Raw genomic sequence first — 12,980 nt, 5'->3', positions numbered from 1 at the left:
TGAAGACTGGCCAGCAGGCCTGGTGGGGGATCGACACACGCCAGTTTATGCCATAGGGAGGACGCAGCCAGGTTGTTGATGATGAGAACTCTACCTCGGTATGACATTTGAGGGACCAGCCACATCCATCTGTTCAGTCTTTCCTTCACCTTTTCCATCACACCATCCCAGTTCCTTTCTTCAATAACACTCCCCCAAATGCACGCCGTGGTATTTAAACCCGCCCATCCCCCAGGCCAGTCCGTCAGGGAGTCTGGGTTCCCCGAGTAAAACTGCTTCGCTCTTGGCCCAGTTTACCTTTGCAGAGGATAAAATGTTAAAATCATGTAAAACATCAACTAAAATATTTACATCATCTTGAGCACTGATAAGTACAACAAGGTCATCTGCATAAGCTGAGACATGTAATGGGGCAGTACAATTCGGAACATAAAAACCCTCCAGTCCCTCCCTCAGCTTACAGAGCAGGGGCTCAATGGAGAGTGAGTACAACATACCCGACAGTGAACAGCCCTGTCGGATCCCTCTAAAAACTTTAAAAGGAGCACATAAACCACCGTTAACTTTCAGCACACTCTCAATGTCACCGTACAGAACCTTGATCATGGCAATAAAACCAGGGTTGAACCCAAAGCTCTCCAGAACCTTCCAGAGATACCCGTGTTCAACCCGGTCAAAAGCCTTTTCCTGGTCTAGAAATACGAGACCAGTCTTTAACCCCAATAGTCTGGAGACGTCCAAAACATCACGAATTAGAAATACGTTATCAAAGACAGACCTACCGGGTACACAGTACGACTGGTCAAAGTGAACCACCTGCTCCATCACCTTTGCCAGTCACGAGGCCAATGCTTTCGAGAGCAGTTTACAATCGGCGCACAGCAGAGACACGGGGCGCCAGTTCTTCAGTTCGGACAGGTCCCCCTTTTTCAGCAGCAGCGTCAGCACCGCCCTCCTGCAACTCAAAGGAAGCTTTCCATCGCGTATGCTGCACCCGAGGACCTCCAGCACATCCTGGCCGATGACCGACCAGAAAGTCTTGTAAAACTCAGCTGGTAGGCCATCAATGCCAGGAGCGCGACCATTCTCCATACCTTGGAGGGCCTCGTGCAGCTCCTCCAAAGAGAGTTCAGCATCCAGCTGCGCCGCTGCCGACTGCGTCAGTCTGGTCATATTCCTGAGGAACCTGTCCTCCACCTCCTGCGTCGTCGTGCGATCGCTCTCATACAGCTTTGAGAAAAAGCTGACTGTTCGCTTGCGAATGTCAGCAGGATCATTAAGGAGATCCCCTGATTCTGATCGCACAGCGTGCATGTACCGCTTCTGTCCATTTCTACGCTCAAGACTAAAGAAGAACTTAGAAGGAGCATCCAGTTCATTCACCCACTGAAAGCGTGAGCGGACCAGCGCCCCCTGTGCTGTTATACCCAGTAAATCAGCCAGAGCAGCCTTCTTTTTGTTTAGAGCTCTAATATGCTCTAAATCTCCTGTGGTCTCCGCAAGACCCTGGAGCCCCACTATTCCAATCTCCAGAGCTTTAAGTGATCTTGTAATGTCCCTCGTGACACTGAGAGTGTACTGTTGACAGAATAATTTAACATTAGCTTTGGCTATGTCCCACCATTGCTGAACAGAGGTAAAATCATTTCTCTTTGCTCTAAAAACATCCCAGAAAAAGGTAAAAGACTCTTTAAAATTGGCATCTCCTAAAAGTGTAGTATTAAAATGCCAGTACGCACTCCGCGGCTTCACTTTTGTTTTTGAGATAGTTCCCTGAACCATAGAGTGGTCAGAGATTCCTACCGGGGCAATAAAACACTGTGTAAAAAGAGATCGTTGGTGTCTAAAACAATAAAAGCGGTCCAGTCTGGCCAGCTAGAGCATGTTATCTTTACTGTGGGCCCATGTGTACTGTCTTTGTTCATCATGGAAACTTCTCCAGACATCACACAACTCATGGGCCTCCAGCATCTCACAAAGACGCTTCCGTGAAGCCGCGTGAGGTTCGCCATGATTCCGGTCTGCTCTGTGTGCTGTACAGTTAAAATCTCCACCCAAGACTAAAAACTCTGTGGAATCACAACTTGTTAAAAGAGAGCTCAGTGCGTCTAAAAACAGTAACCTCTGAAGTCCGTTCAGGAGTCGTCTTCACACTGCACTTTGTTCAGTTTAGTCAGTAACTTTTTCAGTCTAAACGTCTCCTGCTCCGTAAAAACCCCCTCCCTCCGCAAGTGTTTGACGTCCCGTATGAATTGTACACTGTCTGGGAAATGTTCCTCCACCCTCACACCCTTCTGTCCTTTAGTAACTCGTAAAAACTTTCTAATTTCTTCTACAGTGTACAGTTGGGCCCTGTTCTCCTCCTGGGAGCACACAGACCATCCCGAGTCAGAGAGAGAGCCCTCACTGTCCGAGTCTTTGTCCTCCACTGCCGTCACATCTTGTTTAGCCTGGTTTTTTTTCCCTTTCCCTGGCCCCTCTTCTTCTTCTTATGAGGAATTTTAAAAACTGACTCAACCTCCATCAGGTTTACTCCTCCAGCCTCCTGTTCTGCTTCTCGGGCTGGAGCCAGTTCAGAACAGCTGTGCTGCACCCCTCCGTCCCTCTCCTCCACGTAAACACCACCAGAGTGTCGGCCGACACGGACCCGGCAACCACCCTAACAGCAGGCCCCACCAAAGAGGATCCTACTTCAGCCGACGCGAAGAGGGCTCCACCGCGACCGACGCGGCCCCGGCAGCCACCCCAACAGCAGGCCCTGCCGAAGAGGTCTCCAACGCGGCCCCAGGAGACACCCCATCAGCAGGCCCCGCTGAAGAGGGCTCCACCACGGCCGACGCGGCCCCAGCTTCTACCCCAACAGCAGGCCTTTCCGAAGAGGGCTCCACCATGGCCGACTCGACCCTGGCAGCCACCCCCACAGAGGGCTCCGCCAAAGATGGCTCCACCACGGCCCCGGCAGCCACCCCAAACAGAGGGCCCCACGGAAGAGGGCTCCACCACCGCCAGCGCGGCCCCAGCAGCCACCCCAGCAACATCGGACCCCACGGAAGAGGTCCCCACCACAGCCAACGGGGCCCCGGCAGCAACCCCAACAGCAGGCCCCGCTGATGAGTGCTCCACCACAACAGCGGACCCCACCGCAGAGGGCTCTACCACGGCCAACGCGGCCCTGGCAGCTCCCCCAACAGAGGTCCCCGCCGAAGAGCGCTTCACTGCGGCCAACGCGGCCCCGGCAGCCACCCCAACAGAGGGCCCCCCCGAAAAAGGCTCCACCGCGGCCAGCACGTCCCTGGCAGCCACCCCAACAGCGGACCCCCCCCGGTGGTGACATTGTACTGTTCGGGGTCCGTGCAGCCGGCCAAGCAGCAGTCGCAGGGGGGACGACCACCGCAGGCACAGCCACTACAGGCCCCGACTGCTCAGTACCCCCTGTCCCCTCAGTACCTGTATTAACTCGTTCAGGGCAGGCATGAATAAGATGTCCGACCTGTCCACAACCAAAACACTTCATAGTACTTTCAGTCGAAGCAAACACTGTATAAACATAACCATCCACTTTAAACTTCAGGACTAAGTCCAAACTTTCAGCTCCTCCATTCAACACCATGAAAACAGCTCTTCTAAAAGACACCAAGTGTTTAAGTAAGGGCGACTTACAGGTTATGGGGATCTTCTTGATCGGGGAGACGAGCTTCCCAAAGCGGGAAAGCTCCTGAGCGATGTGTTCATCTTTAATGAAGGGAGGGACGCTGGACAAAATAATCCTTTTGGACGGGGTACTCAGGGGCAGCACAGGCGTGAACTGGTCATTAATAACCAACCCTTTTTCCACCAAATCAATCGCGAACTGCTCGTTAATCAAAAACAAAACAAACGCGTTGTTCATTCGCGAGATGGAGACCATGTTCTCGTGGCCGGGTGTGGGAGGACGCCATGCTTCCGCCAAACGCCGACAGCAGACTCACCCACAGGCCCTAGCTCCACAAACACACCTCACACACACACACTCACACAAACTTCAGAAAAAATCTGAAAATAACGCACACGCACAAAAAAATTGGCAAAAACGCCAACCGCTCTCAATCACAACGCTCCGCTCACTCCAACGCTCGCGCATGCGCACACAGAGAGAGAGAGAAACAGAGAGAGAGACAGACAGAAAGAGAGAGAGAGAGAGACAGAAAGAGAGAAACAAAGAGAGAGAGAAACAAAGAGAGAGAGAGTGAGAGAGAGAGAGAGAGAGACCGAAAGAGAGAGAGAGAGAGAGAGAGAGACAGACGGAAAGAGAGAGAGAGAGAGACAGACAGACAGAAAGAGAGAGAGAGAGAGAGAGACAGACAGAAAGAGAGAGAGAGAGAAACAGAGAGATAGACAGACAGAAAGAGAGAGAGAGAGAAAGAAACAGAGAGAGAGAGAGAGAGACACAGACAGAAAGAGAGAGAGAGAGAGAGCAGGAACTCAAAGACAAAATTAACAAACTAAAACCAAAGAAAGCCAGCTGAGCCGACGGAGTCCTGAACGAAATGATTAAAAGTTCAAGTCCTAAACTCCAGCTGGCGATTCTGAAACTGTTTAACCTGGTTCTGAGTGTAGGTCACTTCCCTGAGATCTGGAACCGTGGACTGATAACACCCATCTTTAAATCTGGAGATAAATTCGACCCCAATAACTACCGAGGCATCTGTGTGAACAGTGACCTGGGGAAGTTACTGTGTAGTGTTTTAAACTCCAGATTATTACACTTCCTTATGAAGCACAGTGTCCTGGGCAAGAGTCAGATTGGATTCATACCAAATCACCGCACGTCTGATCACATTTACACCCTACACACCCTGATTGATAAATATGTTGTCCAAAATAAATCCAAAATATTTGCATGTTTTATTGACTTTAAAAAGGCATTTGATTCCATTTGGCACCAAGGATTATTTTATAAACTTTTACAAAGTGGTGTCGGGGGTAAAGCCTATGATCTGATTAAATCAATGTATACATCAAACAAATGCGGTATAAAAATTGGCCACAAACAAACAAACTCCTTCTCTCAGGAGTGCGGAGTGAGACAGGGCTGCTGCTTAAGCCCAACACTATTTAACATTTACATAAACGAATTGGCCACGATTCTGGAGCGTTCTACAGCGCCCGGTCTCACTCTGCACGACTCAGAGATTAAACTCCTGCTCTACGCAGACGACCTGGTTCTGCTGTCCCCCACCGAGCAGGGTCTACAGCAGAACCTGGACCTGCTGGAGCAGTACTGTCAGAACTGGGCCCTGACAGTCAACCTTAAAAAGACAAACACGGTGATATTTCAGAAGAGATCCAGATCTCAGGGAAACACACACATGTTTAGACTGGGTACACACACGATCCAACACTCCAATAATTATAATTATTTAGGAATTAAACTCACTTCATCTGGAAGTTTTAACTGCGGTGAATGAACTGAGAGGAAAAGCACGCAGAGCTTTCTACGCCATAAAACAACACATTCCTGTAGAAATCCCAATTTGAATTTGGCTTAAAATATTTGAATCTGTAATTGAACCCATCGCTCTTTATGGCAGTGAAGTGTGGGGTCCGCTCATAAACTAAGACTTTAACAAATGGGACAAACATCCGATTGAGACCCTGCATGCAGTGTTCTGTAAAAGTATTCTAAAGGTGCACAGGAGCACCACGAACAACGCATGCAGGGCAGAATTAGGCCAATATCCATTGATTCTAAAAATACAACAAAGGGCGATCAAATTCTGGACACATTTACAGCACAGCGACCCCCACTCGTATTGTTACAAAGCTCTGCAGCACCAAGAGGTCAACAACCACCACAGTCCCCTCACTCAACTGGTCCTGAGCTACAGTTCTACACTAACACACACTAACACCCCGCTAACACACACTAACACCCCACACGCTCAGGACCAGTACACACCAATCAGAACAAACCAAATTAAAACGCATCTACAGCAGAACTACATCCACTACTGGGAGACTCAGTGCAGATCCCAGAGTAAACTGCAGTGTTATTCGGCCCTGACCCGTCAGTACAGAGCGGCAGATTATCTGACCACGCTGACTGACCCCAAACTGAGATCCACCCTCACCAAATACAGACTCAGTGCCCACGGCCTGGCCATAGAGACGGGCAGACACAGGAAGACCTGGCTGCCCAGAGAGCGGAGAGTGTGTCAGCACTGCCCTCTGAACAGACCCGAGACAGAGCTGCACTTCCTCACTGAGTGCACTAAATACCACCAGATCAGAGCAGAGTTCTTCACCAAAATCTCCCTCAGAATCCCAGCCTTTACACACCTCCCCGACTCTGAGAAGCTGCCCCTCCTCCTCGGGGAGAATAAAGAGTGCTGCACCCTGGCAGCACAGTACGTCCACGCCTGCAATGATCTGAGGGACAGTGAGTGACCCCCACCCTGACCCCACACTGTTTATTCAGTACTGTTCATTACTGTGTGTATTAATGTGTATGTTTTAATTAGTATCTGTTTCTTACCTGTTACATTTACAGTGTATTTACTTTAAATGTTCTTTTGTGTTCCACTGACATTGAACATAGCTTTGGCAAAACAAGTATCAATATTTGTCATGCCAATAAAGCACATTTGAATTGAATTGAATTGAGAGAGAAACAAAGAGAGAGAGAGACAGACAGAAAGAGAGAGAGTGAGAGAGAGAGAGAGAAACAGACAGAAAGAGAGAGAGACAGACAGAAAGAGAGAGAGAGAGAGAGAGAGAGAGAGAGAGAGACCGAAAGAGAGAGACAGACAGACAGACAGAGAGAGAGAGAGAGAGACAGACAGACAGAAAGAGAGAGAGAGAGAGAGTAAGAGACAGAGAGTAAATTAAACTCTAAAAAGAGAAAACCAAGGCCTCATCCTCGTTGTTCTCACACAACACCCCCCCCCCCCCCTGACCCCACACTTCATAAAAGGCCTGGAGGTTCTGGGTCAGCTTAAAGAAAGCGAACTCCACCTTCAGCCTGAACCTAACAGCAGCTCTAAGCATGTGTTCGGGGTCCACCTCTCCCTGCCCCAGCTTCCTGTTCTTACGTGACAGCCACACAGCCAGCTTCCCCTGCCCTATCAGGAAGTTCAGGAGGCATAGCTTATTTTTGTCATTAGCCCTGTACCTGGGTCCAAACACGTAAAGACTGTCTGTCCATAATACCCCCAATCGAGCAGACCACTGCTTCAGCAGCGCCAGCATCCCCTCCAACCTCCCACACTTTAAAAACAGGTGCTCCACTGTCTCCTCACTGCTGCAGAACAGACACCCGTTCCCTGTGGTGGGGTCGATATGCGCTATGTATCTGTTTGTGGCCACAGCTCCATGCACCACCCTCCACTGCAGGTCCCCCACCCGCTTCTCTATTGGAGGTTTGTACAGGGATCTCCAGCAGCCTCGTGGAGAAGAGCCCGACGCCAACAGACCCGACCATCTCGACTCCTTCAGTCCGGAGAGAGAGGTCCTGTGCCGGATCTTCACACACGCAGCATACAGTGCCTTTTTCGAGATGTCATCAAAGGTCTGAAGTTGAGGCACTGTGAAGGTCAGGAGTGCTCCCTCTTCTTCACAATGCTCTGCGGTGTTAGGACAGATGTGGAGAGAGGGAAAGGTCCTCTCCTCTCCAGCTGTGGGACGATTAAGAGCTTCCCTGAAGGTGGTGGGCAGTGCCAAGGCGACCTCCCTCAGGACCCTCTGCAGTAGTCGAGTGGACAACACCCCAGTCTCTGCTCTCAAGTCCTCCGTCGACTTCCAGCCCCCCTGCACTCTCAAGTCGCCCAGCTTTGTGATGCCAGCTCTTCGGAATCTCCATCGAAGGCTCGGAGCAGAGAGTACATTGGTCTGGATCAGGGGATTGAAGAACAGGGGCTCCTCCTCAATAGAGGGAAGGACCTCAGCCTCAGTCCTGGTGGCCTTTATGACCGAGGCCCAGGCTCTCAGGACAGACTGGTAAAAACCTGTTGTTCCAGCCAGGTTCATCTCAGTCAGCTGCAGAACGAACAAATGTCTGTCATATTCTAGGTTTTCCACGCGTCGTAGGAGGGCACAGGCTGTAGCAGTCCATGCCAAACCCGACGCGTACAGCAGTCTCTGAGCCGTCTGCAGCCTGAACGCCTGGATACGGCTAGGTAAGTCTATCAGCCCCTGCCCTCCCTCATTCACCGGCAGATAGAGAACAGAGGCGCGGGTCCAGTGTTGTCCACTCCAGAAAAAGTCCACAGTCTTCCGCTGTAGTTCCGACACGAGGGAGGCAGGTGGATCCAGCACCAGGAACTTGTGCCACAGCCTGGAGATGATCAGGTTATTAACGACCAGAACTCTCCCCCTGTAGGACAGCCGGGGCAGGACCCAGGTCCATTTAGATAACCTAGCGCATACCTTCTCCACTACCGGACCCCCCGTCCCATCCTAATTGGGCAACTGAGTCCACCCCCCACTTTCAGCAGGTCTGAGGCCTCTGTGTACAGCAGGTGAACCCAGGATATAAAAACATTCCCCAAACCAAAACTCTGCAACACATCAAAAAGATAAAAGTGGTCAACTCTATCAAAGGCCTTTTCCTGGTCAATGGAGAGAAGACCTACATCACAAGAGGAGAGAGTACATAAGTCAATAACGTCCCGCACCAGGAACAAATTGTCTATTATAGTCCGTTGTGGGACACAGTAAGTCTGGTTGGGGTTCACCAGCACATGCATGTACTCCTTCAGTCTGTTTGACAGACACCTTTTTATAGTCCGTGCACAGCAGCGCCACCGGTCTCCAGTTCTTTAAAAGACCCAGGTCCCCCTTCTTAGGGAGAAGAGAGAGTACAGCTCTAGTGCAACTGAGGGGTAGTCGCCCGACCTGCAGGGACCATTTAAAAACCGCAAGTAAGTCTGGTCCAATGACATTCCAGAAGCGCTTGTAAAACTCGGCTGGCAGGCCATCAATGCCAGGAGAGCGTCCGGAGGAAAGCTGCTGTACGGCAGCTGTGAGTTCGTACAGCTCAATCTCCGAGTCCAGAGCTTCAACGTCTGTTTCATTCAGTTTTGGAAGACCTTCCAGAAGGTCTTCCCTGCTCCCAGGGTCAGTGGCATCGGCGCTATAAAGGTCAGTGTTCACACGAGCTCTAATCAGGGCTCCTTTCACCTGCTCATGGAGAAGGGAACCCAAAGTCCGTCTCTTGTCCTCCAAGAGGTTCCTTGTTCCTGTGCAGTTCCCAACAATAAAATTATTCTCTAAAAGTCTGATCTCCCTTTCTAGCCCCAGAATGGTGTCCTTCACTGCTGCAGCTGTGTGTGCGGTGTACTGCTGACAGAAATATTTAATCTGAGCTTTCCCCACTTCCCACCACAGACTCACATTCTCAAACTCTGTCAGCTGCTGTCTCCAAGCTTCCCAAAAAAAAACAACAAAATTTTCACAAAATCTCTCGTCATGCAAAAGGTTTATATTAAAACGCCAGTGATATTTGGGCCTCGGTGTGTGGGTCAGCACTAGGTCCAGAAAAACGGCGCGGTGGTCCGAGAACACACAGGGAACCATAAAAACATTAAGAACTCCTGTCCACAATTAAGCAATTAAGTACTCCTGTCCCCTTTAGTCACGTAAAACCTGTCCAGTCTGGCAGCACTGACCCTCGTCTCAGAAATCTTAACCCACGTGTACTGTTTCATGGTCTCATTACTGTCTCTCCATGGGTCCACAAACACCCCCTCCCTGAGCAGAGCATTCAGCACTACAGCCGACTCAGGGTGAGGCTCCTCCCCGGTCCTGTCCAGAGTGAAGTCTGTGGTGCAGTTCCAGTCTCCCCCCATTACTACTACAGTCTGATTATCACACTGCCGTAAGCAGCCCCTCAGTTTCTGCAGTAAACGGACCCGCTCTCCACCGTGAGTGGGAGCATAAATATTAATAAAGAGGAGTCTCGTCCCCCTAATGTCCCCCTGCACCAGTAAAACCCGACCCGGCTCCAACTCAGTGACCTGCATATTCCCCATCCCCACTCTCCGTGAGAACAGCACTGCCACCCCAGCACTGACACTAGAGCCATGGCTAAAAACATACTCCCCGTCCCACCACATGCCCCACTCCACCTCATTGTCTCTATCACTGTGTGTCTCTTGCAAAAAAATAACATCAGCTCTCTTCTTCTTAATAAACTCAGCTAACATTGCCCTTTTACTCCTGTCCCGCCCCCCGTTCATGTTTAGAGAGGCTACTCTGAGTGTCTCCATCATAGAGTTAGAGAAGAGAGAGAAGACAGAGAAACAGACAACAGTCAGAAGAGAGATCACCAACATTGAACTAATCATTATTTTAACGTTTAACCGGGGCTTTACCCCTCCGCAGTTTAGTCACTATTTTCTTTAATCGATAACGCTTTTGTTTACTCAGTTCATCAAAGCTGGCCGTTCTGCGCAGCCTTTCTACAGAAGCAATGAACTTATCTACATCAGGAAAGATTTCAACCACATCAACCACTTTACCAAATGTTTTATCTAAGAACTCGTTAATCTCACCGAGCGTGTGGAGCGGCCGGTCCTCCCCGGCCTGAGAAAACATGTCAGAAACATCAGAGAGAGCATCATCCTCCCCTCTCTGACTCACCTCCATATCCAACACCTCAACATCAGCCGCCGGGCCTTCTCCAGCAGCTTCCACCACTGCACAAGACACACCACTACTCACTGCACCTGCACTCGGCTCCGGAGAGGCCTGAGCCTCACCAGACTGAACCACATTATTACCGTCCTCCATATTCTTCTCAACAACACCAGAAACCTTAACACCTTCACCCACTCCTGCAGTGACCCCCATCCCAGAACCACCTGCAGTGACACCACTCACCTCTACACCTACACCCTCTGTACCCACAGCCCCTACCTCATTCTCTCCTACAGCAACACCGTCACATTCTCCATCCCTGGCCTCACCCACTGATACACCACCATCGCCATCTCCAGCCTTAGCCCCTCCCACAAAAACCTCACTATCTCTATCTGTAGCCCCTCCCACCGAAACACCACTCACCTCTGCACCTTCCCCTTCTCCAGTTGTAGCCCCTCCCACAGAAACACCGCTGACGTTCAAAACGTCAGCCCCAGATGTCGGCCTGTCCTCCCCGGCACCAGGGCTCGTGCTTGGCCCAGACCCTGCACCGTTACTCTCTGGTTTATGTGGACAAGCCATCTTTTTGTGCCCTATGTCTCCACACTCAAAACACCTCATGCTGCCAGTACTTGCGTAGAGCACGTATGATTTTCCCTCATAAACCACTCTGAAAGATACATTCAGAGACGGTTCATTCAGGAACATGAGGACACGCCTCCTGAACGACATCACATGCTGTAAAGCAGGATGTTTACAGTTCAGTGGAATCGCTCTCACATCCCCGGCCACGCGCCCAAACCGCGAAAGCTCGCGGACAATATCCCCGTCAGGTATAAACGGGGGAACGTTAGAAACCGTTACCCTCGAGACAGGAGAAACCAGCGGAGCAACCGCATAAAACTCTCCACTCACCTTGAGTCCGTACTCGACCAGCCTGTGGACCAACTCCTGCTCCCTCACGAACACCACCATGGCCTTGTTCATCCGCGACGCCGAGACAATGTTCTCACACCTCACCCGCTCCCCCGCCGCTAACAGCACATTCTCCACAGACAGAGCAGGGTCCGCCTCGCACCGAACCCCGTTACGGAGCGAGAGGGACGGGGCCTGACCGCTCAGGTGAGACACCATTCTCACACCCCGCCACAGAGACGGAGCAAAGACCTTCCCGCGCTAACCCTCTACTAACAGAACGGTGCACAGTTCAATAAACTACACACACAACAGCCCAGAAACCCAGAGAAAACTAACACAAAAGAAGAAAACAAAGTTGAAAATAGAATTCAAACGCTCTCACTCACACACCATCACTCACTCAGACAGAGAGAGAGAAAGAAACACAGAGAGAGAGAGAGAGAGAGAAACAAAGAGAGAGAGAGAGATAGACAGAAAGAGAGAGAGAGAGAGAAAGAAACAGAGAGAGACAGAGAGAGAGAAAGAAACAGAGAGAAAGAGAGAGAGAAACAAAGAGAGAGAGAGACAGACAGAAAGAGAGAGAGAGAGAAAGAAACAGAGAGAGAGAGAGAGAGAGAGAGAGACAGAGACAGACAGAAAGAGAGAGAGAGACAGACAGACAGAAAGAGAGAGAGACAGAGAGCGAGAGAGAGAGAGAGAGAGAGAGAGAGAGAGAGAGTGAAAGGACTCCAGTGGAGAGACTTTAAACGGCTTAATGCAGATGAGCAGTGAGAGCGTGAGAGTGAGAGTTTACTTTACCCACTCGTTGCTAATTGCTGAGGCTGGCTGATGCTTAAAGAACAAATTTAAAGCTCCACATCACGCTGTTACCCCAGGATGAAGAGAGAGAGAGAGAGAGACTGAATGGTGAATGGTGCTCTTTTAAAATGTCATTGTTTTAGTGAGGGCGGCATGGTGGCGCAGCAGGTAGTGTCGCAGTCACACAGCTCCAGGGGCCTGGAGGTTGTGGGTTCGATTTCAGCTCCGGGTGACTGTCTGTGAGGAGTTGGTGTGTTCTCCCCGTGTTCGAGTGGGTTTCCTCCGGGTGCTCCGGTTTCCTCCCACAGTCCAAAAAACACACGTTGTAGGTGGATTTGCGACTCGAAAGTGTCCGTAGGTGTGAATGTGTGTGTTGCCCTGTGAAGGACTGGCGCCCTGCCTTGCGCCCGATGATTCCAGGTAGGCTCTGGACCCCCCGTGACCCTAAATTGGATAAGCGGTTACAGATAATGGATGGATGGATGGATCGTTTTAGTGAAAGGAACAAGTAATTGATGCTCAGAGCAACTGCCGTCTGAGAATGAGGCAGAAGAAAAACACAGAAAGGAACCAAGACTCAACATGAGAACCACCCTGAGACTTAGAGGAAGAACCTGTGAAGGGAACCGAGACTCAAATGGAGAACC

General features: G+C 50.5%; 1 protein-coding gene across 1 annotated transcript; it reads left to right on the top strand.

Moving 5' to 3' along the window:
* Positions 1-2,010: 2,010 nt before the first annotated feature.
* On the top strand, positions 2,011-3,331 carry LOC136678422 (uncharacterized). The gene is made up of 2 exons (XM_066656477.1): positions 2,011-2,019; positions 2,528-3,331. The coding sequence occupies exons 1-2, from the start codon at positions 2,011-2,013 to the stop codon at positions 3,329-3,331; spliced, it is 813 nt and encodes a 270-aa protein (XP_066512574.1).
* Positions 3,332-12,980: the final 9,649 nt, after the last annotated feature.

This window comes from Hoplias malabaricus, chromosome Y (genome assembly GCF_029633855.1).
Source record: "Hoplias malabaricus isolate fHopMal1 chromosome Y, fHopMal1.hap1, whole genome shotgun sequence".
In the NCBI taxonomy this organism is placed as follows: Eukaryota; Metazoa; Chordata; class Actinopteri; order Characiformes; family Erythrinidae; genus Hoplias; species Hoplias malabaricus.
The sequence above is the reverse complement of the archived record's forward strand: the minus strand, read 5'-3'. Positions and strand labels throughout refer to the sequence as shown.